A 25,773-nucleotide genomic window follows, 5' to 3' on the forward strand; every position below is an offset into this window, starting at 1 on the left:
AGTCAGGGTTTATTCAGCAGGGTAAGGATCACTCACTGTGTAACTGTACAGAGTCAGGGTTTATTCAGCCGGGTAGGGGTCACTCACTGTGTAACCGTACAGAGTCAGTCTTTATTCAGCAGGGTACGGGTCACTCACTGTGTAACCGTACAGAGTCAGTGTTTATTCAGCAGGGTAAGGATCACTCACTGTGCAACGGTACAGAGTCAGTGTTTATTCAGCAGGGTAAGGATCACTCACTGTGTAACTGTACAGACTCAGGGTTTATTCAGCCGGGTAGGGGTCACTCACTGTGTAACCGTACAGAGTCAGTGTTTATTCAGCAGGGTAAGGATCACTCACTGTGTAACCCTACAGAGTCAGTGTTTATTCAGCAGGGTAAGAGTCACTGACTGTGTAACCGTACAGAGTCAGTGTTTATTCAGCACGTTAAGTGTCACTCACTGTGTAACTGTACAGAGTCAGTGTTTATTCAACATGGTAAGGATCACTCACTGTGTAACCGTGCAGAGCCAGGGTTTATTCAGCAGGGTAAGGGTCACTCACTGTGTAACTGTACAGAGTCAGTGTTTATTCAGCAGGGTAAGGGTCACTCACTGTGTAACTGTACAGACTCAGGGTTTATTCAGCCGGGTAGGGGTCACTCACTGTGTAACCGTACAGAGTCAGGGTTTATTCAGCAGGGTAAGGATCACTCACTGTGTAACCGTACAGAGTCAGTGTTTATTCAGCAGGGTAAGAGTCACTGACTGTGTAACCGTACAGAGTCAGTGTTTATTCAGCACGTTAAGTGTCACTCACTGTGTAACTGTACTGAGTCAGTGTTTATTCAACAGGGTAAGGATCACTCACTGTGTAACCGTACAGAGTCAGGGTTTATTCAGCACGTTAAGGATCACTCGCTGTGTAACTGTACAGAGTCAGTGTTTATTCAGCAGGGTAAAGATCACTCACTGTGTAACCGTACAGAGTCAGGGTTTATTCAGCAGGGTAAGGGTCACTCACTGTGTAACCGTACAGAGTCAGGGTTTATTCAGCACGTTAAGGGTCACTCACTGTGTAACTGTACAGAGTCAGTGTTTATTCAACAGGGTGAGGATCACTCACTGTGTAACTGTACAGAGTCAGGGTTTATGCAGCACGTTAAGGATCACTTGCTGTGTAACTGTACAGAGTCAGTGTTTATTCAGCAGGGTAAGGATCACTCACTGTGTAACCGTACAGAGTCAGGGTTTATTCAGCAGGGTAAGGGTCACTCACTGTGTAACCGTACAGAGTCAGGGTTTATTCAGCACGTTAAGGGTCACTCGCTGTGTAACTGTACAGAGTCAGTGTTTATTCAACAGGGTGAGTATCACTCACTGTGTAATTGTACAGAGTCAGTGTTTATTCAACAGGGTAAGGATCACTCACTGTGTAAGTGTACAGAGTCAGGGTTTATTCAGCACATTAAGGGTCACTCGCTGTGTAACTGTACAGAGTCAGTGTTTATTCAGCAGGGTAAGGATCACTCACTGTGTAACTGTACAGAGTCAGGGTTTATTCAGCAGGGTAGGGGTCACTCACTGTGTAACCGTACAGAGTCAGTGTTTATTCAGCAGGGTAAGGATCACTCACTGTGTAACCGTACAGAGTCAGTGTTTATTCAGCAGGGTAAGGATCACTCACTGTGTAACCATACAGAGTCAGGGTTTATTCAGCAGGGTACGGGTCACTCACTGTGTAACCGTACAGAGTCAGTGTTTATTCAGCAGGGTAAGGATCACTCACTGTGCAACGGTACAGAGTCAGTGTTTATTCAGCAGGGTAAGGATCACTCACTGTGTAATTGTACAGACTCAGGGTTTATTCAGCCGGGTAGGGGTCACTCACTGTGTAACCGTACAGAGTCAGTGTTTATTCAGCAGGGTAAGGATCACTCACTGTGTAACCGTACAGAGTCAGGGTTTATTCAGGAGGGTAAGGTTCACTCACTTTGTAACCGTACAGAGTCAGGGTTTATTCAGCAGGGTACGGGTCACTCACTGTGTAACCATACAGAGTCAGGGTTTATTCAGCAGGGTAAGGATCACTCACTGTGTAACTGTACAGAGTCAGGGTTTATTCAGCAGGGTACGGGTCACTCACTGTGTAACCATACAGAGTCAGGGTTTATTCAGCCGGGTAGGGGTCACTCACTGTGTAACCGTACAGAGTCAGTGTTTATTCAGCAGGGTAAGGATCACTCACTGTGTAACCGTACAGAGTCAGTGTTTATTCAGCAAGGTAAGGATCACTCACTGTGTAAGTGTACAGAGTCAGTGTTTATTCAGCAGGGTAAGGATCACTCACTGTGTAACCGTACAGAGTCAGTGTTTATTCAGCACGTTAAGTGTCACTCACTGTGTAACTGTACAGAGTCAGTGTTTATTCAACAGGGTAAGGATCACTCACTGTGTAACCGTACAGAGTCAGGGTTTATTCAGCAGGGTAAGGGTCACTCACTGTGTAACCGGACAGAGTCAGGGTTTATTCAGCACGTTAAGGATCACTCGCTGTGTAACTGTACAGAGTCAGTGTTTATTCAGCAGGGTAAGGATCACTCACTGTGTAACCGTACAGAGTCAGTGTTTATTCAGCAGGGTAAGGATCACTCACTGTGTAACCCTACAGAGTCAGTGTTTATTCAGCAGGGTAAGGATCACTCACTGTGTAACTGTACAGAGTCAGGGTTTATTCAGCACGTTAAGGGTCACTTGCTGTGTAACTGTACAGAGTCAGTGTTTATTCAGCAGGGTAAGGATCACTCACTGTGTAACTGTACAGAGTCAGGGTTTATTCAGCAGGGTAGGGGTCACTCACTGTGTAACCGTACAGAGTCAGTGTTTATTCAGCAGGGTAAGGATCACTCACTGTGTAACCGTACAGAGTCAGTGTTTATTCTGCAGGGTAAGGATCACTCACTGTGTAACCGTACAGAGTCAGTGTTTATTCAGCACGTTAAGGGTCACTCGCTGTGTAACTGTACAGAGTCAGGGTTTATTCAGCAGGGTAAGGATCACTCACTGTGTAACTGTACAGAGTCAGGGTTTATTCAGCCGGGTAGGGGTCACTCACTGTGTAACCGTACAGAGTCAGTGTTTATTCAGCAGGGTACGGGTCACTCACTGTGTAACCGTACAGAGTCAGTGTTTATTCAGCAGGGTAAGGATCACTCACTGTGCAACGGTACAGAGTCAGTGTTTATTCAGCAGGGTAAGGATCACTCACTGTGTAACTGTACAGACTCAGGGTTTATTCAGCCGGGTAGGGGTCACTCACTGTGTAACCGTACAGAGTCAGTGTTTATTCAGCAGGGTAAGGATCACTCACTGTGTAACCGTACAGAGTCAGTGTTTATTCAGCAGGGTAAGAGTCACTGACTGTGTAACCGTACAGAGTCAGTGTTTATTCAGCACGTTAAGTGTCACTCACTGTGTAACTGTACAGAGTCAGTGTTTATTCAACAGGGTAAGGATCACTCACTGTGTAACCGTGCAGAGCCAGGGTTTATTCAGCAGGGTAAGGGTCACTCACTGTGTAACTGTACAGAGTCAGTGTTTATTCAGCAGGGTAAGGATCACTCACTGTGTAACTGTACAGACTCAGGGTTTATTCAGCCGGGTAGGGGTCACTCACTGTGTAACCGTACAGAGTCAGTGTTTATTCAGCAGGGTAAGGATCACTCACTGTGTAACCGTACAGAGTCAGTGTTTATTCAGCAGGGTAAGAGTCACTGACTGTGTAACCGTACAGAGTCAGTGTTTATTCAGCACGTTAAGTGTCACTCACTGTGTAACTGTACAGAGTCAGTGTTTATTCAACAGGGTAAGGATCACTCACTGTGTAACCGTACAGAGTCAGGGTTTATTCAGCACGTTAAGGATCACTCGCTGTGTAACTGTACAGAGTCAGTGTTTATTCAGCAGGGTAAAGATCACTCACTGTGTAACCGTACAGAGTCAGGGTTTATTCAGCAGGGTAAGGGTCACTCACTGTGTAACCGTACAGAGTCAGGGTTTATTCAGCACGTTAAGGGTCACTCACTGTGTAACTGTACAGAGTCAGTGTTTATTCAACAGGGTGAGGATCACTCACTGTGTAACTGTACAGAGTCAGGGTTTATGCAGCACGTTCAGGATCACTTGCTGTGTAACTGTACAGAGTCAGTGTTTATTCAGCAGGGTAAGGATCACTCACTGTGTAACCGTACAGAGTCAGGGTTTATTCAGCAGGGTAAGGGTCACTCACTGTGTAACCGTACAGAGTCAGGGTTTATTCAGCACGTTAAGGGTCACTCACTGTGTAACTGTACAGAGTCAGTGTTTATTCAACAGGGTGAGTATCACTCACTGTGTAACCGTGCAGAGCCAGGGTTTATTCAACAGGGTAAGGATCACTCACTGTGTAACTGTACAGAGTCAGTGTTTATTCAGCAGGGTAAGGATCACTCACTGTGTAACTGTACAGACTCAGGGTTTATTCAGCCGGGTAGGGGTCACTCACTGTGTAACCGTACAGAGTCAGTGTTTATTCAGCAGGGTACGGGTCACTCACTGTGTAACCGTACAGAGTCAGTGTTTATTCAGCAGGGTAAGAGTCACTGACTGTGTAACCGTACAGAGTCAGTGTTTATTCAGCACGTTAAGTGTCACTCACTGTGTAACTGTACAGAGTCAGTGTTTATTCAACAGGGTAAGGATCACTCACTGTGTAACCGTGCAGAGCCAGGGTTTATTCAGCAGGGTAAGGGTCACTCACTGTGTAACTGTACAGAGTCAGTGTTTATTCAGCAGGGTAAGGATCACTCACTGTGTAACTGTACAGACTCAGGGTTTATTCAGCCGGGTAGGGGTCACTCACTGTGTAACCGTACAGAGTCAGTGTTTATTCAGCAGGGTAAGGATCACTCACTGTGTAACCGTACAGAGTCAGTGTTTATTCAGCACGTTAAGTGTCACTGACTGTGTAACCGTACAGAGTCAGTGTTTATTCAGCACGTTAAGTGTCACTCACTGTGTAACTGTACAGAGTCAGTGTTTATTCAACAGGGTAAGGATCACTCACTGTGTAACCGTGCAGAGCCAGGGTTTATTCAGCACATTAAGGGTCACTCGCTGTGTAACTGTACAGAGTCAGTGTTTATTCAGCAGGGGAAGGATCACTCACTGTGTAACCGTACAGAGTCAGTGTTTATTCAGCAGGGTAAGGATCACTCACTGTGTAACCGTACAGAGTCAGTGTTTATTCAGCACGTTAAGGGTCACTCGCTGTTTAACTGTACAGAGTCAGGGTTTATTCAGCAGGGTAAGGATCACTCAGTGTGTAACTGTACAGAGTCAGTGTTTATTCAGCAGGGTAAGGATCTCTCACTGTGTAACCATACAGAGTCAGGGTTTATTCAGCAGGGTAAGGGTCACTCACTGTGTAACCGTACAGAGTCAGTGTTTATTCAGCAAGGTAAGGATCACTCACTGTGTAACCATACAGAGTCAGGGTTTATTCAGCAGGGTACGGGTCACTCACTGTGTAACCGTACAGAGTCAGTGTTTATTCTGCAGGGTAAGGATCACTCACTGTGTAACCCTACAGAGTCAGGGTTTATTCAGCAGGGTAAGGGTCACTCACTGTGTAACCGTACAGAGTCAGGGTTTATTCAGCACGTTAAGGGTCACTCGCTGTGTAACTGTACAGAGTCAGTGTTTATTCAGCAGGGTAAGGATCACTCACTGTGTAACCGTGCAGAGCCAGGGTTTATTCAGCAGGGTAAGGATCACTCACTGTGTAACCGTACAGAGTCAGTGTTTATTCAGCAGGGTAAGGGTCACTTGCTGTGTAACTGTACAGGGTCAGTGTTTATTCAGCAAAATAAGGGCCACTCACTGTATAATTGGACAGTCGGTGTTTATTCAGCAGGGTAAGGGTCATTCACTGCATAACTGTACCAAGTCAGTATTTATAATAAACATAATTCATTAGGCAACTATACAGAGGCAGTGGCTATTTAGGAAAAGTATTTTGCATTGTGTAACTGTACAGATTCTATTTATTCACTATAACGATTACTCTGTTTAAATGTATGGTCATTGCTCATTCACATTAAGGATTACTCATTGTCGAACAGTTCATAGTTGAATTCACTTACTCATTGAAAAATATATTTCTTTGAACAGATGGATTTGAGTTTGTGCATCAGAACTGCACAGCAACTGTGAACAATCCTTTTCCGTGAGTATTACCACTACAAATCTGAAACTACTGCCATGGTGTCGGATAGATCAACATTTTTTTAAATATTGGGTCATCAGTTATTCGATGCTGTGTGATATGAATTCTAAATATCACTGATACGGATAGTACTGGGCATTTGGTATTCAAAAATGTGTTAATCTGTGTTGGATGTAACAGGATACATAATTCAGTGTGTTAATCTATGCTGGGTGTATGGGATACAGGATACAGTGTGTGTTTATCTGTACTGGGTGTACAGGGATACAGCATTCAGGATATGTTCATCTGTGCGGGGTCTACAGGATTCAGTAGTGTTTTAATCTGTGTTGGGTGCACAGGATACAGGATTCAGTGTGTGGTAATCTGTGCTGGGTTGTTCTGTCAGTGAGAAGCTAAAAGGCATTACTACCGTGTGACCAGGAGATTTTCAAGGTCAGTTTCCAGGTGACGCACTGACAAACAGCACCTACACTGGCTAAGAGGGTTCTCTCACTTCAGGCAGAATCTAAGCAAGAACCACTTTGTATTCATTTGTACCTGTCTCATCTGCAAAACATCTTGTTAAAAAAAAACCCACAATGATCAGATCGTCTGCAGAGGCACAAATTTGACATCCTAATTATTAGAAAATATTCCTCTTTTTAGTTTGAGTTTTGATTTGATTCTTATTTTAAGGTTTGTTACCTCTGAATATTTTAAACAGAACAGAAAGGCCGGCTGTACCCAAGCATCGAGTGATTCAGTAGATCACTCCATGTACCTCATATGACATGGAATTCCTAGCACAGAAACAAAGCCTTTCGGCCTATCTGCTGGTGTTCCACCCCCACCTTCCAGTCCATCACTACATCCTCGCTATCTCTCCCCTTTGCTTTTTTCAGCTTCTTGTTAAATGTATCAACACTGTTCACCTCAATATTCTATGTCAGTGCAAGTTCCACATTCTCAGAGTGAAGACATTTCTCCTGAATGGATTCTTTAAATGTCATATATTAAGTGCCCTTTGGTTCTAGTCATCAATGCTCTCCTCAACAAGTTGTACACCGCTATTGCTCCTTCAGCCTTTCCTGACAATTACAAGCTCTCGTTCCAGTAAAACGTCTTTTGTACATTCTCTACTACCTCAAGGTTCCTTTTATCATCTAGAACTGATCATAGTGCCCCTAGTGGGCAATAACCAAGGCACAACTGCAAAGTTTCAGGCAGTTTCCCTCCCTTTCAGTTCCATCCCTTTCGAAATGAACCCCAATTCTATGTCTACATTTTTGACAGATATATTAACCTGCGCCACTGCTTTTTGTGTCCGTTTGAGCATCATCACTGGCCCCAGCCAAACCCCAATCCCTCACTGTACCTCCATCTCATTTACATTCTTTTTTTTAAAAGGTTATGAGCTTTTTATTCTTCCAGTCAAAATGTGAAATATTAATGATCTTGGAAGTACCTTTAGACATTCTGTCATTAGTTGCCAGGATTCCCAGAGGACTTCCTCTGCTTCTTCCTGCTCAGTAAGACAGCGGAGAGGTGCCTCCTGACGATTTGCTGATTAAAGAGCAGTCTTTCTCTCTCTCCAGCTGTGTAAACATTGGGCCTACTTTCCAGGCTGTGATCCCTGACTTCATGGAATCTTCCCCAGGTGAACAGGACATACACAAGGCAGATTTGGTGTGGAAACCATGGAAAGAATTGATGGAAAATGAAAAAGCACAAGAGAAGGGTAAATTAATACTTTTACTCACTGTCTACCACTTTACTAACATTTAAAATGGATGGCAGCCTATATTGACCATTTACTATCAGTGTCCATTTTAAAGTTGCTGCTTATAAGCCAAGTGCTGTCTATGTTCAGGTGCATACCAGCTGCATTTATACACTTGTTCACACCTTGATAAAGGGCAGTCAGTCCCAGGACGTATAGAAGAAATAGGAGTTGGCAGCTACCATATGACCCTTCGAGGCTGTGTCACCCCATTTAACTTAACCACGGCTGTTCCTCAACCTGATTCCCACTTTCCTGAAACATTGCCATATACCTTAATGTCCAAAATCCTAAAAACCCAGTTGTGGACATACTGCATGACTTAACATCCACAACCTCTGGTTAAAGAATACCAAAGAATTCACAGCACTCTGAGCGAAGAGATCATTCTATACCTCAGTCCTAAACGTCGACTGCCTTACCCTGAGTACATCGGTGTTAAGAGCTCCACATACCTCAGGCCATAAAGACTGCTTTATGTGTCAGTTGACATCTCCTTCAGGTGGACTGAACCTTTTTATTTCAAATATATACTTTATTCATAAATATTTTTTGTTAGGACATACGAACGGTCCTAAAACAGGTCTATGCAGTCCTTGTGAAGAAAAAACAAACAGCACATTGGAATGTGACATTGCTCAGAGCTTCCCTGAAAGGCATTTTCTGCTCACGCAAGAAACAATTCACATTCACTTTGAGGCAATAAGAGGATTTGATAACCGAATGGACGCTCATTATACATTATGCAAAGTTCTCAGATGGTGGCCTTTTCCCCACTGCACCTTGGCGGCAGCTGCCCCAAGCTTTGCAACATCCCTCAGCATGTAGTCCTGGTCCATGGAATGTGCCAGTCTGCAACATACCTTCGAGGTCAACTCTTTACATTTCCTGATGGACTTGTGGTCGAAGGTGTTTTGTCTTCAGGTGAACTAAATACAACAACAACTACAAGTAAAAGGAACACCTAACTGATGGCTGATTATCTTTTTGTGCACTGACACTCTTCCCCTTTAAGAGATTCATACTGAACACTGACTAAAGCTTATAACTGCAGGCAGAATAAAACAGGAAAACCACAGGAGTAAGGTCACTCTGCTTTCACTTTCAGCTGTGGTTCAGTGGATCTGAAAGAAGGGGAGGTGAGGCATTGTTAGTCAAGGACAGTGTTATGGTGGCAGAAAGGATATTTAAGGACTCGTCTACTGAGGTAGTGTGGGATGAGGTTAGAAACTGGAAAGGAGAGGTCACCCTAATGAGATTTTTCTATAGGCCTCTGAATAGTTCCAGAGAGGTAGAGGAAAGGATAGCAAAGATGAATCTGGATAGAAGCGAGAGTAACAGGGTAGTTGTTGTGGGTGACTTTAACTTTCCAAACATTGACTGGAAATACCAAAGTTTGAGGGCTTTAAGATGTGTCAGTTTTTGTCCTTGACTAACAATGCCACATCTCCCCCTCTTTTACCATATTCTCTATTCTTACTGAAACATCTAAACCCCAGAACCTGCAACAACCATTCCTGTCCCTGCTGTAACCATGTCTCATTAGTGCTTCACTGCTTGTATTTTTTTGGAACATCCAATATCATGAAAAAATTTAAGAATGTAAACGTAAACCACTAATGATGCAAGGAATCTGAAATAAAAACAGGAAATGCTCAGTAGGTCTGTAAAAGTGAAGTATTTGTGTAAAACAAGGAGGCTTGAAGAATCAAGATAAGACAAAGAACTGCAGATGTTGGAAAGCTGTAAAAAAAATTACTGGAGAAACTCAGCAGGTCTGGTAGTATCTGTGGATAGAAAGCAGAGTTTTGAATCCAGTGACCCTTCTTCTGAACCCCTTCAGACTGTTCTGAAGAAGGGTCACTGGACTCAAAACATTAACTCTACATTCTCTACCCAGATGCTGCAGACCTGCTGAGTTTCTCCAGCAATTATGGTTCCTGATGAATCAAGAGTTGATTTGATTTCCTTTTGTGGAAACCATTTTGTGAATCCTTTCCAATGGTTTGCTCTGTGCTTTCAGTGGAGGACCTGCTGAACATGGCCTGTTCCAGTGTGCTGCCAGGTGGAGGACTGAACCGAGAGTTCACCCTACACTGTCTCTCTGAGTTAAATGGAGACATCATGGTAAATATACGCACCTTACTTTTTCTGGAAAATATTTTGACATGCAGTAATTTGTGATATCCTGTACAGTAAATGTAACATGTGAACAGATGACGTTGGACTCTGTTGTTCCCAACGTTCTCTCTCACGGGGGTAACAAGTCTTTGTTGAGTCCAGGTCCAGGTTGGGTGTTTAAGGCCTGGATAAAGTTTTGATACCAATCATATTCTAAAGGCTCAAGGAGTTGACTGACTTTATATATTTTTCACCAGCCTGTTCAGACATGTATGGAATAATGGAGACTTGAACCCAAGCCTCCAAGCCCAGTGGCAGGGACACTACTATTGCACCACCTGGGGGTTAATCGAGAGATTCATGAGGGTTTAGCATAATTTTCATGCATTTGGGGACATTGGATTTAGAAGCCATTAGGTGAATCAGCTATTTGAGCCTAATCCATTATTCACTGGAACGGTCAGAAGCGAGTAATACTGCAGCGAGTAACTCACCTCCTGACTCCCCAAAGCCTGTTCATCATCTACAAGGCACAAGTCAAGAGTGTGATAGAATATTCCTCACTTGCCCTGGATGGGTGCAGTTCCAAAAACACTCAAGAAGCTTGACACCATCCAGGACAAAGCAACCCGCTTGATTGGCACCACATCCAGAAACATCCACTCCATCCACCACTGATGGGTCAGTACACACTGCTGCTACTACCTACAAGATGCACTGAAGAAATTCACCAAAGATTCTCAGATAGCACTTTCCAAACCCACAACATTTCCAACTAGTAGGACAAGAGTAGCAGATACATGGGAACAGCATCACTTTCAACTTCCCTCTGAGCCACTCACCATCCCCACTTGGAAATATATCGCCATACCTTCACTGTCACTGGGTCAGAATCCTGGAATTCCCTCCTTAATGGCATTGCAGCTCAACCCACAGCAGGTGGATTTCAGTGATTCAAGAAGGCAGTTCACTGCCACCTTTTCACAGGACAGCTAGGGACAGGGCAATAAATGCTGGCCCAGCCAGAAATGACCACATCCCACAAACAAATAAAACAAATTTTGATCAGCTCATAGATGGCCTGATTGTGGCCCAACTTCAATTTCCTGTTCACCAAATAACACAACTTCCTTGTTTACTGAAGCTCTAACTAACCCAACCTTGAACAAACTCAGATTTAATGACAGAACCTCCACCACCTTCTGACAAAGATAATCCCACCGTCTAACAACCCTCTGAGAAAAATAATTCTCGTCATCTACAGCCAAAAAGGGAGACTCCTTATTCTTAAGTTCTCAAAGTCTCTCCTGCATGAGGAAACATTTTCCCATATCAACCACCATCAAGACCATATATGTTTCGATAAGATCATCCCCCATTTTCTCCTAAATTTCAACAGATAGAGGCTTAGCCCAATCTTTCCTCATTAGATAAGCCATTCATCCTAGGAGTTTAGTTGAATGAACAGTCTCTGAACTGCTTCAGTCCCAAATGTATCCTTTTGAAATAAGGAGACCGGAATTGTACTCCTTACTTAAGATATGGTCTCATCAGGGCACTGCAAAGTTCTTGCAATAAATGCCAGTTTTCCAATTGCCTTTCTAATCACTTGCTAAACTTGCATATTAACCTTTTGTGATTATGAGGACAGGCAGATTCCTCAGTACCACTGGGTTCTTCAATCTATCTCTCTCTTTAAATCATAGACTGATTTTCTATTCTTCCTGCCAAAACAGACAAGGCACATTCTCATTTACCAAAGTTGTACTACATCCACTAAGTTAGATCCCTTTGAAGGTGCTTCATCTCCTCTTGAACCTACTTTCCAATCTAGTTTGATGTCATCAACAAAATTAGCTACTGTACATTCCATCCCTTCATCTAAATCATTTAAAGAGCTGGAGATCTAACAAAGACCCTTGTGTGCTCAATGCTGCTAGTTTCCAAAGGCCATTTAAAAAAAAAAACACCATTCTCAACTTGTCCAATTGATAAAGTCTTTTTTTGTGATCAAAGGCTACGTTGGAGATGCTGCTACTGAACAATGGGGCCCGTCCAACATCTCATCGACTGGCTGATTACCATTACACAGGTACAGTATCAGAGAAACACTGCTGAATATTTATCAACAAGTTGCATTCAAAATCAGTATTACACGGCTACTCCTACAAGAGAATCGAAAAACACTGTGCATTTATACAGGGGGCTCTACAGAGTAGGAAAACGTCCCAAGGAGCTTCACACTTACCACAGTGTGCAAAACAGGAGTCATGGGAATTAGGAACAAAACTCTATGCTGGTTGGAATCATATCTGGTAAAAGGGAAAATGGTTATGATTGTTGGAGGTCAGTAATCTCAGCTCCAGGATAGGAGTTCCTCGAGGTAGTGTCCTAGATCCAACCATCTTCAGCTGCTTCATCTATGATCCCTCCTCCATCATAAGGTGAGAAGTCGGGACATTCACTGATGATGGCACAATGTTCAGCATCATTCATGACTCCTTGGATATGAAGCAGTCCATGGTTAAATGCAGCAAGACCTGGACAATATCCAGGTTTGGGCTAACAAGTGGCAAGTAACCTTTGCACAACACAAGTGCCTAAGCAATAACCATCTCCAACAGGTGAGAATTCAATGGCATTCCTATTGCTGAATCCCCTATCAACATCCTGGGGGTTACCATTGACCAGAAACTGAACTGGACCAGCCATATAAATACAGTGACTACAAAAGCAGTCAGAGACAGGATACCTTGCAGTAAGTAACTCACCTCCTGACTTCCCAAAGCCTGTCCCACCGTCTACAAGGCACAAGTCAGGAGTGTGATGGAATACTCCCCACTTGTGTGGATGAGTACAGCTCCAACAACACTGAAGAAGCTTGACACCATCCAGAGTAATGCAGCCCCCACTTGATTGGCTCAACTTGCACAACTCACTACCTCTATCACCAGTAGTGGCAGTGTGTTTGATCGCCAATGCCTCTCAAATAGCACCTTCCAAACCCACAGCCAATACTGTGTAGAGGGATAGGGGCAATTCCCCCAATCAAGTTCCTCTTCATCCACTCACCAAAAGACTTGGAAATATATCACTATTGCTTCATTGTCACTGGGATAAAATCCTGGAACCCCTTCCCCAATGGGTATTGTGGGTGTCCCGACATCCCACAGACAGCAAGGGCAACTAGAGATATGTAATACATTCTGGATCCAGGCAGCAACACTCATCCCATGAATGAATAAAAAAGACAATTTGATAAAAAGTTGTATAATATTAGGTCAAAGGAGCAGGTTTTATATCCTTCATCAAGGAGAGAGATGGGAAGATTGATGGAGAGGGTCCAGAGTTTAGATTTAGGCTGCTGGAAATAGGGCTGCCATTAGATTAGATTAGATTACTTACAGTGTGGAAACAGGCCCTTCGGCCCAACAAGTCCACACCGCCCCGCCGAAGCGTAACCCACCCATACCCCTACATCTACATCTACCCCTTACCTAACACTACGGGCAATTTAGCATGGCCAAATTCACCAGACCTGCACATCTTTGGACTGTGGGAGGAAACCGGAGCACCCGGAGGAAACCCACGCAGACACGGGGAGAACGTGCAAACTCCACACAGTCAGTCACCTGAGGCGGGAATTGAACCCGGGTCTCTGGCGCTGTGAGGCAGCAGTGCTAACCACTGTGCCACCATGCCGCCCACATTGGTGCTGTGAAGTAAATTAAGCAGGTCAAGAGAGGCCAGAGTTAGTGAAACCCAGAAATCTGAGGGTTGTAGAGCTGTAAGAGTTTAGACACATAGGAAGCAAAGCAATGGAAGGATATGAAAATAAAGACTGCCTAGTTAGAGGGCTATGGAGGGACTGAAACACTGTCAGAGGGTCAAAGCTAGAGGAGTATAGCATGGTTGGAGGGTCAATACTGAGGGAGTGGTACACTGTCAGAGCATCAGTGCTGCACTCTCAGGGAGTCAGTGTTGAGACAGTGGTATAGGGCCAGCGCTGAGGAAATATTGCACAGTTGGAGGGTCAGTACTGAGGGCTGCTACACTGTTGGAGGGTCAGTGGTAAGGGGATGTTGCACTGATGGAAGGTCAGTACTGAGGGAGCTCCGTACTGTCGGAGGGTTAGTGCTGAGGAAGCTCCCAACTGTTGGAGGGTCAGTGCTGAGAGAGTGCTGTACTGATGGAGGGTCAGTACTGAGAATGCACTGCACTGTTGGAGGATCAGTAAGGAGGGTGCGCTGTACTGTTGGAGGGTCAGTACTGAGGGTGCGCTGCACTGTCGGAGGGTCAGTGCTGAGGGTGCGCTGCACTGTTGGAGAATCAGTACTGAGGGTGCGCTGCACTGTTGGAGGGTCAGTACTGAGGGTGCGCTGCACTGTTGGAGGGTCAGTACTGAGGGTGCGCTGCACTGTCGGAGGGTCAGTACTGAGGGTGCGCTGCACTGTTGGAGGGTCAGTACTGAGGGTGCGCTGCACTGTCGGAGGGTCAGTGCTGAGGGTGCGCTGTACTGTTGGAGGGTCAGTACTGAGGGTGCGCTGCACTGTCGGAGGGTCAGTACTGAAGGTGCGCTGCACTGTTGGAGGGTCAGTACTGAGGGTGCGCTGTACTGATGTAGGGTCAGTACTGACGGTGCGCTGTACTGTTGGAGGGTCAATACTGAGGGTGCACTGTACTGTTGGAGGGTCAGTACTGAGGGTGCGCTGTACTGTTGGAGGGTCAGTACTGAGGGTGCGCTGCACTGTTGGAGGGTCAGTGCTGAGGGTGCACTGTACTGTTGGAGGGTCATTACTGAGGGTGCGCTGCACCTTTGGAGGGTCAGTACTGAGGGTGCGCTGTACTGTTGGAGGGTCAGTACTGAGGGTGCACTGTACTGTTGGAGGGTCAGTACTGAGGGTGCGCTGCACTGTTGGAGGGTCAGTACTGAGGGTGCGCTGTACTGTTGGAGGGTCAGTACTGAGGGTGCACTGTACTGTTGGAGGGTCAGTACTGAGGGTGCGCTGCACTGTTGGAGGGTCAGTACTGAGGGTGCGCTGTACTGTTGGAGGGTCAGTACTGAGGGTGCGCTGTACTGTTGGAGGGTCAGTACTGAGGGTGCGCTGTACTGTTGGAGGGTCAGTACTGAGGGTGCGCTGTACTGTTGGAGGGTCAGTACTGAGGGTGCACTGTACTGTTGGAGGGTCAGTACTGAGGGTGCGCTGTACTGTTGGAGGGTCAGTACTGAGGGTGCGCTGCACTGTCGGAGGGTCAGTACTGAGGGTGCGCTGCGCTGTTGGAGAGTCAGTACTGAGGGTGCGCTGCACTGTTGGGAGGGTCAATACTGAGGGTGCGCTGTACTGTTGGAGGGTCAGTACTGAGGGTGCGCTGTACTGTTGGGAGGGTCAATACTGAGGGTGCGCTGTACTGTTGGAGGGTCAGTACTGAGGGTGCGCTGCACTGTTGGAGGGTCAGTACTGAGGGTGCGCTGCACTGTCGGAGGGTCAGTACTGAGGGTGCGCTGTACTGTTGGAGGGTCAGTACTGAGGGTGCGCTGCACTGTTGGAGGGTCAGTACTGAGGGTGCGCTGCACTGTTGTCATTCAGGTGAGATATTAAATTGAGAATAGATGTAAATTATCCTGTAGCCACTGTGATAAGAACAACAAAGGTGTTTCCCTCTGTTCTGGGCCAATATTTATTCAAAACACCAAAGCAGATGATCATGCCCTTTTCATGTTCTTGTTCATGGCACCTCACTGCGTATACTTCTTACATTTCATGGCCCCCACATTTCAAAAATGTAGTTAATTGGCTGTAAAGTGCTTTGGAGGGGATCCTGAGATTGGAAAAGACACCAGAGAAATACAGGACAGATTTTCTTTCCCCTGCTTGGGTCTCTGTCATTAGTTTTGAATGTCATTCTAAATCAGAGACAGGAGGAGTAATTTCGACCACCAACCAAGGGTGTTCAGGAAGTTCAGGAGTGCACCTGCTTCCTGCTGTTGTAGTGTTTTGGTGCAGTAACAGCCTGCCCTTAGAACAGCTTCGTTCCAGGTGAGCAACTTCTCAGTATATTCATAATTCAGAATCGTTTATTCTTTTTCTGACAGGAAGCAGTAACTGGACTCCTAGTGAACGCAGAGTTTTTAATAAAGCTTTCGGGGTGCACAGGAAAGACTTCCACATGGTTCAGAAGATGGTATGTGATGAAGAATTCAGGGGCATTTAAACTCAAGATTCTAATTTGCTGCTTCCAGAGATTTTAGCACAAAATCACAGACTGCTAACGGTCAACACTAAGGGAGTGCCTCACTATCGGAGGATCAGTGCTGAGGGAGCGCCGCACTGTCAGAGGGCCAGCGCTGAGGAAGCGACGCACTGTCAGAGGGCCAGCGCTGAGGAAGCGACGCACTGTCAGAGGGTCAGTGCTGAGGGAGCTCAGCACTGTCAGAGGGTCAGTGCTGAGGGAGCACTGTCTACCCAGCCCTATCAGAATCCTTTCTGTTTCAATGACATAACCTTTAATTCTTCTATATTTCAGTGAATACACACCCAGTTGGCATAATTTATCTTCATACAAGGAATTATTTGATAGTTCTAATAATAAGAACATGGAATTTCTTACCAGATAGGGTGGATAAGGTCAAGTACAGGTTACGTTTAAAAGGGGGTGAAGGTGGGGCTCAAAGGAATGGGAGAATAGAACATAGCATATAGAATAATACAGCGCAGAACAGGCCCTTCAGCTCTCAATGTTGCATCGACCTGTGAACTATTCTCAGCTCATCCCTCTACACTATTCGATCATCAACCATGTGCTTATCCAAGGATTGTTTAAATCTCCCTAATTAGATTAGATTAGATTAGATTACTTACAATGTGGAAACAGGCCCTTCGGCCCAACAAGTCCACACCGCCCCGCCGAAGCGTAACCCACCCATACCCCTACATCTACATCTACCCCTTACCTAACACTACGGGCAATTTAGCATGGCCAATTCACCTGACCTGCACATCTTTGGACTGTGGGAGGAAACCGGAGCACCCGGAGGAAACCCACGCAGACACGGGGAGAACGTGCAAACTCCACACAGTCAGTCGCCTGAGGCGGGAATTGAACCCGGGTCTCCGGCGCTGCGAGGCAGCAGTGCTAACCACTGTGCCACCGTGCTGAGTGGCTGAGTTAATTACATTGGCAGGTAGGACATTCCACACCCTTACCACTCTCTGAGTAAAGAACCTGCCTCTGCCATCTGTCTTAAATCTATCACCCCTCAATTTGTAGCTATGCCCCCTCGTACACACTGACGTCATCATCCTTTGGAAAAACACTTTCACTGTCTACCCTATCTAATTCTCTGATCATCTTGTATGTCTCTATCAAATCCCCTCTTAGCCTTCTTCTTTCCAATAAGAACAGACCCAAGTCTCTCAGCTGTTCCTCATAAGACCTTCCCTCCAGACCAGGCAACATCCTGGTAAATCTTCTCTGCACCTTTTCCAATGCTTCCACCTCCTTCCCGAAATATGGCGACCAGAACTGTACACAATATTCCAAGTGTGGCTGCACTAGCGTTTTGTATAGCTGCAGCATGATATTGCGGCTCTGGAACTCAATCCCACTACCAATGAAACCTAATACACTGTCGGGTACATTTAAAAGGGTGTAAAGGTGGGGCTCAAGGAACAGATGGATTTCTTTATTGGTGGCAGGTGACTTGAGTGTTTGGAAATACATGAGTTCTTTCTGTGCTCTATATTCAATGTATCTTACATGGAAACTCACACCTATAATGCATCAATGACCACCTTCTGTTGCATTAATCCAGGTGAAATCCAAACTGGTTACAGAGTGTGTTGAATATTACTATAACTTTAAGAAGATCCTCAAGTTTAACAAGAAATATCGCCATCGACCGTCAGATACAGATGATGATTGGAACAATGTCTTCAAACAAGACACTGACTGTGAGGTGAGGCTCCAATTATTACAATGGAACAGGTGGTTTGTATGTTGTTGCAAATGCTCCCAAAGAAGATACAGCATGGGTCTAGATAGACAGTAAAACTCTCTCTACTCCTTTAACTGAAAGTAAAGCTACCTCAACACTGTCCACATCAAATACTTCCAGGACAGGAGCAGCAGGGGTTAGATACAGAATAAAGCTTCCTACACTCCCAGGACAGGGACAGCATGAAATTAGACATAGAATAAAGCTCACTCTACACTATCCTCATCAAACACTCCCAGAACAAGGCCAGTCCGGGGTTAGATACAGACTAACGCTCCCTTTGCCATGCATTATAATCCTAGCTGATGTTATTACTGGATAAGTCAGATCCCACAAAAACAGAAGAGGAGCAGCAGTAGGCCATTCAGCCCTTTGGGTCTACTCTACAATTCAGTATGATCATGGCTCATTATCCTCCTCAGCACCCTGTTCTTGCTTTCTCCCCATACCCATCGCTCCTTTTAGCCCTAAGATTAATACCAAACTCCTTCTTGAAAACATTCAAATCTTTAACCTGAACCACTTTCTGTGGCAGAGAACTCCAAAGGCTCACCCCTCTCTGGTGAAGGCATTTCTCCTCAGCTCAGTCCTAAATGGCCTAGCCTGTATCCTGAGATTGTGACCCCTGGTTCAGTCAACAGGAATATCCTTCCTGTATTTTCCCTGTCTAGTCCTGTTAGGATTTTATAAGTTTCTATTCTTCATTCTCTAAACTCCAGTGAACTTTAACTGATCCAGTCTCTGTTTGTCCTGCCATCTCAGACTGAAATCTGGCTTGAGAGATCATATTTGATTTGGTTTTAATGAACTGGACTCTTACTGAGACAAATGCACTCAATGTTACTGTCTTTGTTTTAACAATAAAACAGAAGTTTGTTAAGCAAAAAAAGAGATAAAACTGGATAAACACATTTTACTTATAAATCAAATTCATAAAGTTTTAATACAAAGTACAACTGTAATGCTATTTACCCCTAATCTCTCCTTTCCAAATTTAAAACAAAATCTCTCATACAGTACCATACAGCAAAACTTGTACAGTATTCACATTAGAGTTCCTTTCTTCAACACTATGATTGGTTTAAACTGATTGTGATCTTTAACTCCTAGACTAGATGGTGTATTCTTGGAGTCAACATACCGGATTTTAAACAAACTCATCTTCAAGCCCTCTTCAAGGCTTCATTTCAACACTTTCATTCTGGGACGATCACTAACTCCTAACCCTGAGATAAATTATTTTACAATATTATCCACTTCTTAGGAACGCTCTCAGTTTATATCAGAACTATCCAAATCAAACTGTCCCAAGGCCTATATAGGCTTGTGGTGAGTTAGCACATATTGCACAAGGTAATTGTAATTTTATTCAAAATGGGTGTCAGCTCTCAACTCTCCAAAGCCTGCTCACCTTCTAAAGGCACCAGGCAGGTGTGTGATGGAATACTCCCCGCTTGTTTGGATGTGTGCAACTCCAGCAAAACTCAAGAGATTTGACACGATAAAGCTGCCCGCCTGATTGACACACTCTCCACCACTAAAGGTCAGTAGCAGCAGTGTGTACCATTTACAAGATACACTACAGAAATTCATCAATGCTCCTTTAACAACAGCTTCCAAACCCACAACCAGTATCATCCAGGAGGAGAAGGACAGCACATACACGAGAACACCATTACCTGCAAGTTTCCCTCAAAGCCACACACCATCCTTGCATGGAAATATATCTCTGTCCCTTCAGTGTCAGGGGGTCAAAATTGTGGAACTCCCTCTCTAATAACACAATGGATGTCCCTACACCACACAAACTGCACAGTTCAAGAAGATAGCTCAACACTGCTTTCTGAAATACAATTAGAGATAAGCAATAAACAGTGATGCTGCACGGGATGCCCACATCCCGAAGAACTGTGTAAAGGTCTGAACAAAGGGGGTTGCTGTTCCTATTCATGTAGTCTTTGAGAGTACACTCTAGAATTGGGCAAGGAATTTCATTAAGTGTTGAAATGGATGTATCCATGATGCACATCCATGGGCAATTGTAGTTTGTATCATTATATTTTAGACCCAAAATATGTTTCTAAGTTTTTGCTGTTTCATTTGAATTCAAAGCAGCCATTTACCAGTTCTCAATCAATACAGCATGCTCACAGAGTGGAGAGAGAGGTTCCTTGCCCCACAGTCATCGGCAACTTTCCCTGCAAACAATGTGGCAAGTAAGTGTACCTGTCATTAGCCATACGACAGAAAGAGAAACATGGAGATACAGACAGGGGAAGAGAGAGAAAAAAAAACCATGGACACACAGCAATAGAAACATGGGAAGATCAAGGTTATAAAGAGACAGACACAGAGACAGAGACAGACAGAAACAGAGATGTGGGCCAATCATCAACATGGGCAGAGACAAACACCAACATAAACTTATGTCACTTGGGGACTGGTGGGAGTCTTAAAGAGACTTTCACCAGGGGACTGAGGAGAGCCCTCTCTCCAAATTCAGCCTCCTTTCTGATCTACCCTGACCCGCTCTTGCACAGTCTCACTGGCCCACACTGCAATCCAAGGCTCTCAACCATAGTTCCCTTGTTGACCACCACAACAAGGAACAGAGGCATAAGCAAGAGCATAGACAGGAGCAGATATTAGATTCAGACAAGGACAGAGACACACAGACAGGCACAAACAGGATGGGACAAATAGACACAACAGATGGACAAAAACTTTCGCTACATAAAGATCAAGACAGTTCTACTAGAACAGACATAAGTGTGCACAATCACAGATAGAATGTTTATCTTTACTGTACTATACAACACAAGATTCCTTATTAATTGTTCTGTCCTCCTCAAACTTAAAACAATCCAGGATGTTTTACAAAATCAAGAGTCGAAACGCTCACATGAAGATCCACAGGCAACAGGATGACTGGCAGCACCGGTCTCAGGATACCCTTTATTCTCCAGTCACGTACACAGGGGCAACGCTGGGCAAATTGACTACCACTCCTCCTGCCTACCCCAGCTGGGACAATAGGGAGATCCAGGAGCAGCTGGAGGCCATGTCGGAGGCTATGACCTGTACGAGTCAACCCCCACTGTTTCACCAGGATGTGAAACTGAACCTCGCCAAAGAAAAGTGCCAAAATATTTTCATATAACAAACTCAAAGAAATGCATTTCTTTGTAATGCACTAACTGTGAAGACTTCAACCCCTCTGGGTCTTAAACACTTGTGCGTACAGACTCAGGCCAAAACTTTTGTTTAGCATCAGCAGAAACTGAGCCCTTTTAGCAAATCAACATTTACAGAATTGGGGCGAAGGATTTTATTCGATAGTTTCTCACTGATGCGTGACATTGAGATTTTTTAATAATGTAGCATATACAAATATCTATTTTAGTTAATTCTGCCATTCCCTCTTATCAATGTTTAGCACTGCTGCCTCGCAGCTCCAGGACCTGGGTTCAGTTCGAGCCTTGGGCAACTGTCTGTGTGGAACTTGCACATTCTCCCTGTGTCTGTGTGGGTTTCCTCCCACAATCCAGAGATGTGCAGGTTAGATGGATTGGCCATGCTAAATTACCCAGAGTGTTCAGGGATGTGTAGGTTAGGTGCATTAGTTTTGAATCCTAATGCCTTGCTCAGCACCAATGTAAATGCACACCATTTGGATTTGGGGGAGGTGTCCTAAAAGAGACTTTTACCAGAGGACTGGGGGAGAGTCCAGTCTCTCCAAATTCAGCTTTCTTTCTGATCTACCCTGACCCTCTCATGCACAGTCTCACTGCCCCAAACTGCAACCCAAAGCTCCCAACCACAGTTTCTTTGTTGACCACCACAATAGGGACAGTTTCCTCCTGATGGTGCTCTGCCAGATGAGCTCTCAATTAGAACAGAGGGTTGGGCATTCAGCGAACACAGCAAGCTGACCTCCTCCTGCACACTGCTTTGGGGTCCAATGGTACAGTCAAGATGAATCTGATGATCCAACACTCTCAGGCTGGAAATGATGGCAAACTGATGGCTTAGAAAATTTCACTCCTCTGCGGATTATATAATAAATCCCTCGTAAACTTTAAACAAGGTTGTTTTTATGATAAAGAGCAGGTCGTGTTCCTAACTGCATTGAACTTTATGTATCAGAATCATAGAACAGATAGAGGCCATTCGGCCCATCAAGTTTACACTGACACTCTGAAGAGCAATCCACCCAGACCCACCCTATCCCTACACCTACCATGGCTACGCTAGCTAGCCTGTACATTCCCTGGGCACTACGGGACAAAAAGCATGGCCAATCCACCTAACCTGCACAAGGGGGTGGTGCATCTATGGAATGAGCTACCCAAGGAAGTGGTAGAGGCATGTACAATTACAATATTTAAAAAACATTTGTACGTACATGGATAGGAAAGGTTTACTTGGAATACTGCATCCAGTTCTGGTCACCCTATTATAGAAAAGATGTGGATGCTTTGGATAGGGTTCAGAGGAGGTTTACCAGGATACTGCCTGGACTGGAGGGCTTATCTTATGAGGAGAGGTTGACTGAGCTCGGACTTTTTTCATTGAAGAAAAGGAGGAGGAGAGGGTACCTAATTGAGGTATACAAGATAATGAGAGGCATAGATAGAGTCGATAGCCAGAGACTATTTCCCAGGGTCATAGTTTTAAGCTGGTTGGAGGAAAGTATAGAGGGGATGTCAGAGGTGGGTTCTTTACACAGAGAGTTGTGAGAGCATGGAATGCGTTGCCAGCAGCAGTTGTGGAGGCAGGGTCATTGGGGACATTTAAGAGACTCCTCGACATACATATGGTCACAGAAATTTGAGGGTGCCTACATGAGGATCAGTGGTCAGCACAACATCGTGGGCTGAAGGGCCTGTTCTGTGCTGTACTGTTCTATGTTCTATGTTTAGAGGAATATGGGCCAAACATAGGCAAATGGGTCTAGTTGAGTTTAGGAAACCTAGTTGGAATGGATGAGTTTGGCCAAAGGATCTATTTCCATGCTGTATGACTCTATCTTTTGACTTTGGAGGAAACCAGAGCACCTGGCAGAAATCCACACAGACATAGGGCGAACATGTAAGCTCCACACACAGTTACTCAAAGCTAGAATCGATCCCAGCCACCTGGCCCTACGAGGCAATAGTGCTAATCGCTGTACTACTGTGTTTCTCAGGATATCACAAAGAATATTAAAAAAATACAGAATTGCATTGAAATACTGTAGAAAATATAATGTTGACTGCCAGGCAAAATGTTTGGCTTTACATTTTATAAAGAGATTTTACAAAAGCAGCTGTCTGCATTCACGAGAGTTTCAAGGAATGATGGACATAACATCATAACACTCTGACAGGGTGGACATAGATGTTTCTCCTGGTTGGTTAGTCTGGAACAAGGGGAACACAATCTCAGTATGAAGGCCAGGCCATTTAAGGCTCACATTAGGACCAGTTTCTTCAGAGGATGCTCAATCTTTACAAGTTAAATTGTAGAAGCTCAAATCACTTTGAGTAGATTCATGACAGAAATTTAAATGAGATAATGCAGGAGAGTGTCATTGAGACAGTCAGCAGTAATCTAACTGAATGGTGGGCAAAGTGAGGGCTGCAGATGCTGGAGATCAGAGTTGAGAGTGGGGTGCTAGAGAAGCACAGCAGGTCAGGCAGCATCTGAGGAGCAGGAAAGTCAACGTTTTGGGCATCAATTTCTGATGATAGGCTTATGCCTGAAACGTTGATTCTCCTGCTCCTTGGATGCTGCCTGACCTGCTATATAAAGAACAAAGGAGTGTGATGGAATACTCCCCACTTGGCCTGGATGAGTGCAGATCCAACAATACTCAAAGCTTTTTAGGACATTTAGGTCAAAGCAGCCCCTCTTGGTTGACTTCCCATCCACCAACTTCAGCATTCATTTCTTTCACCACTGGCACCCAGTGGTATCATTGTCCCACCTACAAGACACACTGCTGCAATTCACCAAGATTTCTCCAGTAGCACATTCCAAACCCAGAAACACTACCACCTAGGAGGACAAGGACCGCAGACTTATGGGACATCACCACCTAGAAGTTCCTCTTCAAGCCACACATCAATTGACTTGGAAGTATATCACGGTTCCGTCAGTATTGTTGGGGTTAACAGCCTGGGCTCTTCTTCTTAACAACTGTTTATGAATGCAGCTCACCACCACCTTCTCAAAGCCAGGGGGGATGGGCAACATATGCTGCCCCAGCCAGTGGCACCCACTGAAAAAATAATTTTAATTAAATGAGCTGATAGGATATGGAGTGCACTGCCTAATTCAATAACAGGTTTCAAAAGGGAAATGTGGAAGCACTTTATGGCAAAAAATATTTAGGAGAAAGAGGTGGGAAGTGAGTCTAACTGATTGTTCTTGAAAAGAGGTGGGGCGGCCTCAAATAGGTTCAAAGAGCTCTCCTATGTTATTTAATGAATGTGGATGAGGTTGCCTTCTACCAGTCTGGAATCACAGAACACTGTATGGACAAGTCTCAATGTTAAGATAATTAACTAGGCCGGGGAGACCACTGGAATCATTAAGGCCATCTTGATGGATTTTCATCAGGGAAAGGCACATGGAGATAAACAGGTAAACGAAGTAGAGGTACAAAGCAGCCAGGAGTTAACAGGGTGTAAATAGCTTTGGAGAGTTCATACCATTGAAACTTTAGGTTTAAGAAGGCCAGCTTGCTGGTGGTAATTTCTTCAATTGTGTACATGTCAAAACTTTGAGAGACATCCAATAAATGGCTTTCTCCACTGTCCACATTAATTCACTCCTCATAGATTCCCCCCAAAACTGGGCTCTCTCCACCCTCAAAGAAAAGCTGCACATGGCTGCAATCCACAGGAACATAGGGCTTGAGCAGTGGCCCACTTGGCTATTGTGATAAGAACAATGACTGCAGATGCTGGAAACCAGATTCTGGATTAGTGGTGCTGGAAGAGCATAGCAGTTCAGGCAGCATCCAAGTAGCTTCGAAATCGACGTTTCGGGCAAAAGCCCTTCATCAGGATTGTGCTTACCATTCAATAAGATCACAGCTGATCTGTTATGTTATCCAATGCTGTCTTGAATAAAGTTAAAGACTCAGTCTCTACTATCTTCTGGGGAAGAAAATTCCACACTCAAAAGACCCTCGGCAAATGACATTCTGCCTTATAGGGGAAACCTTATATTATTAAACGGTGTTCCCTGGCTTTATTCCCTCCCCCAGGCAAACGCCTTCTGGACTTCAATCCCCTAAAGATCTTCTGGTTTAATGAAATCACCTCTCATTCTTCTAATTCCCAATGGTTACAAAGCTAGCCTGTTCAACCTGTTCCTCATAACACCTTCATCAAATTATTAAAGTGAAATAAAAACAAAGTGTGGATCAACTCAGCAAGTCTTGGAGCATCTGTGAAGAGACGGTTAATGTTTTGAGACCAATATAGCTTTTTTCCCGAACATTGGGAACAATTATGTTGGACTTGGAACTTAACTCTCTCTCCACAGATTCTGTCAGATCTGCTGAGTTTCTTCAACAACTTCTGTTTTTATTTCAGTTTTCCAGCATATACAGTAGTTTATTTTTAAATTAATTCACTCAACTGCTTCTGAAGCAAGT

At 44.6% G+C, this 25,773-nt stretch overlaps 1 protein-coding gene across 1 annotated transcript in view; it reads left to right on the forward strand.

The window, feature by feature from the left end:
- Positions 1-23,380, forward strand: part of LOC140457148 (transcriptional-regulating factor 1-like) — a 57,178-nt gene extending 33,798 nt beyond the window's left edge. The window contains exons 8-15 of the mRNA XM_072551193.1: positions 6,192-6,246; positions 7,824-7,966; positions 10,032-10,135; positions 12,146-12,221; positions 16,224-16,312; positions 17,943-18,086; positions 20,238-20,341; positions 20,994-23,380. Coding sequence (XP_072407294.1) covers positions 6,192-6,246; positions 7,824-7,966; positions 10,032-10,135; positions 12,146-12,221; positions 16,224-16,312; positions 17,943-18,086; positions 20,238-20,341; positions 20,994-21,285 — 1,007 coding nt within the window. The 3' untranslated portion in view covers positions 21,286-23,380. The remainder of the gene's footprint in view (positions 1-6,191; positions 6,247-7,823; positions 7,967-10,031; positions 10,136-12,145; positions 12,222-16,223; positions 16,313-17,942; positions 18,087-20,237; positions 20,342-20,993) is intronic.
- The last annotated feature ends 2,393 nt before the right edge of the window (positions 23,381-25,773 follow it).

This window comes from Chiloscyllium punctatum, chromosome 31, assembly GCF_047496795.1.
Source record: "Chiloscyllium punctatum isolate Juve2018m chromosome 31, sChiPun1.3, whole genome shotgun sequence".
NCBI classification, from domain to species: Eukaryota; Metazoa; Chordata; class Chondrichthyes; order Orectolobiformes; family Hemiscylliidae; genus Chiloscyllium; species Chiloscyllium punctatum.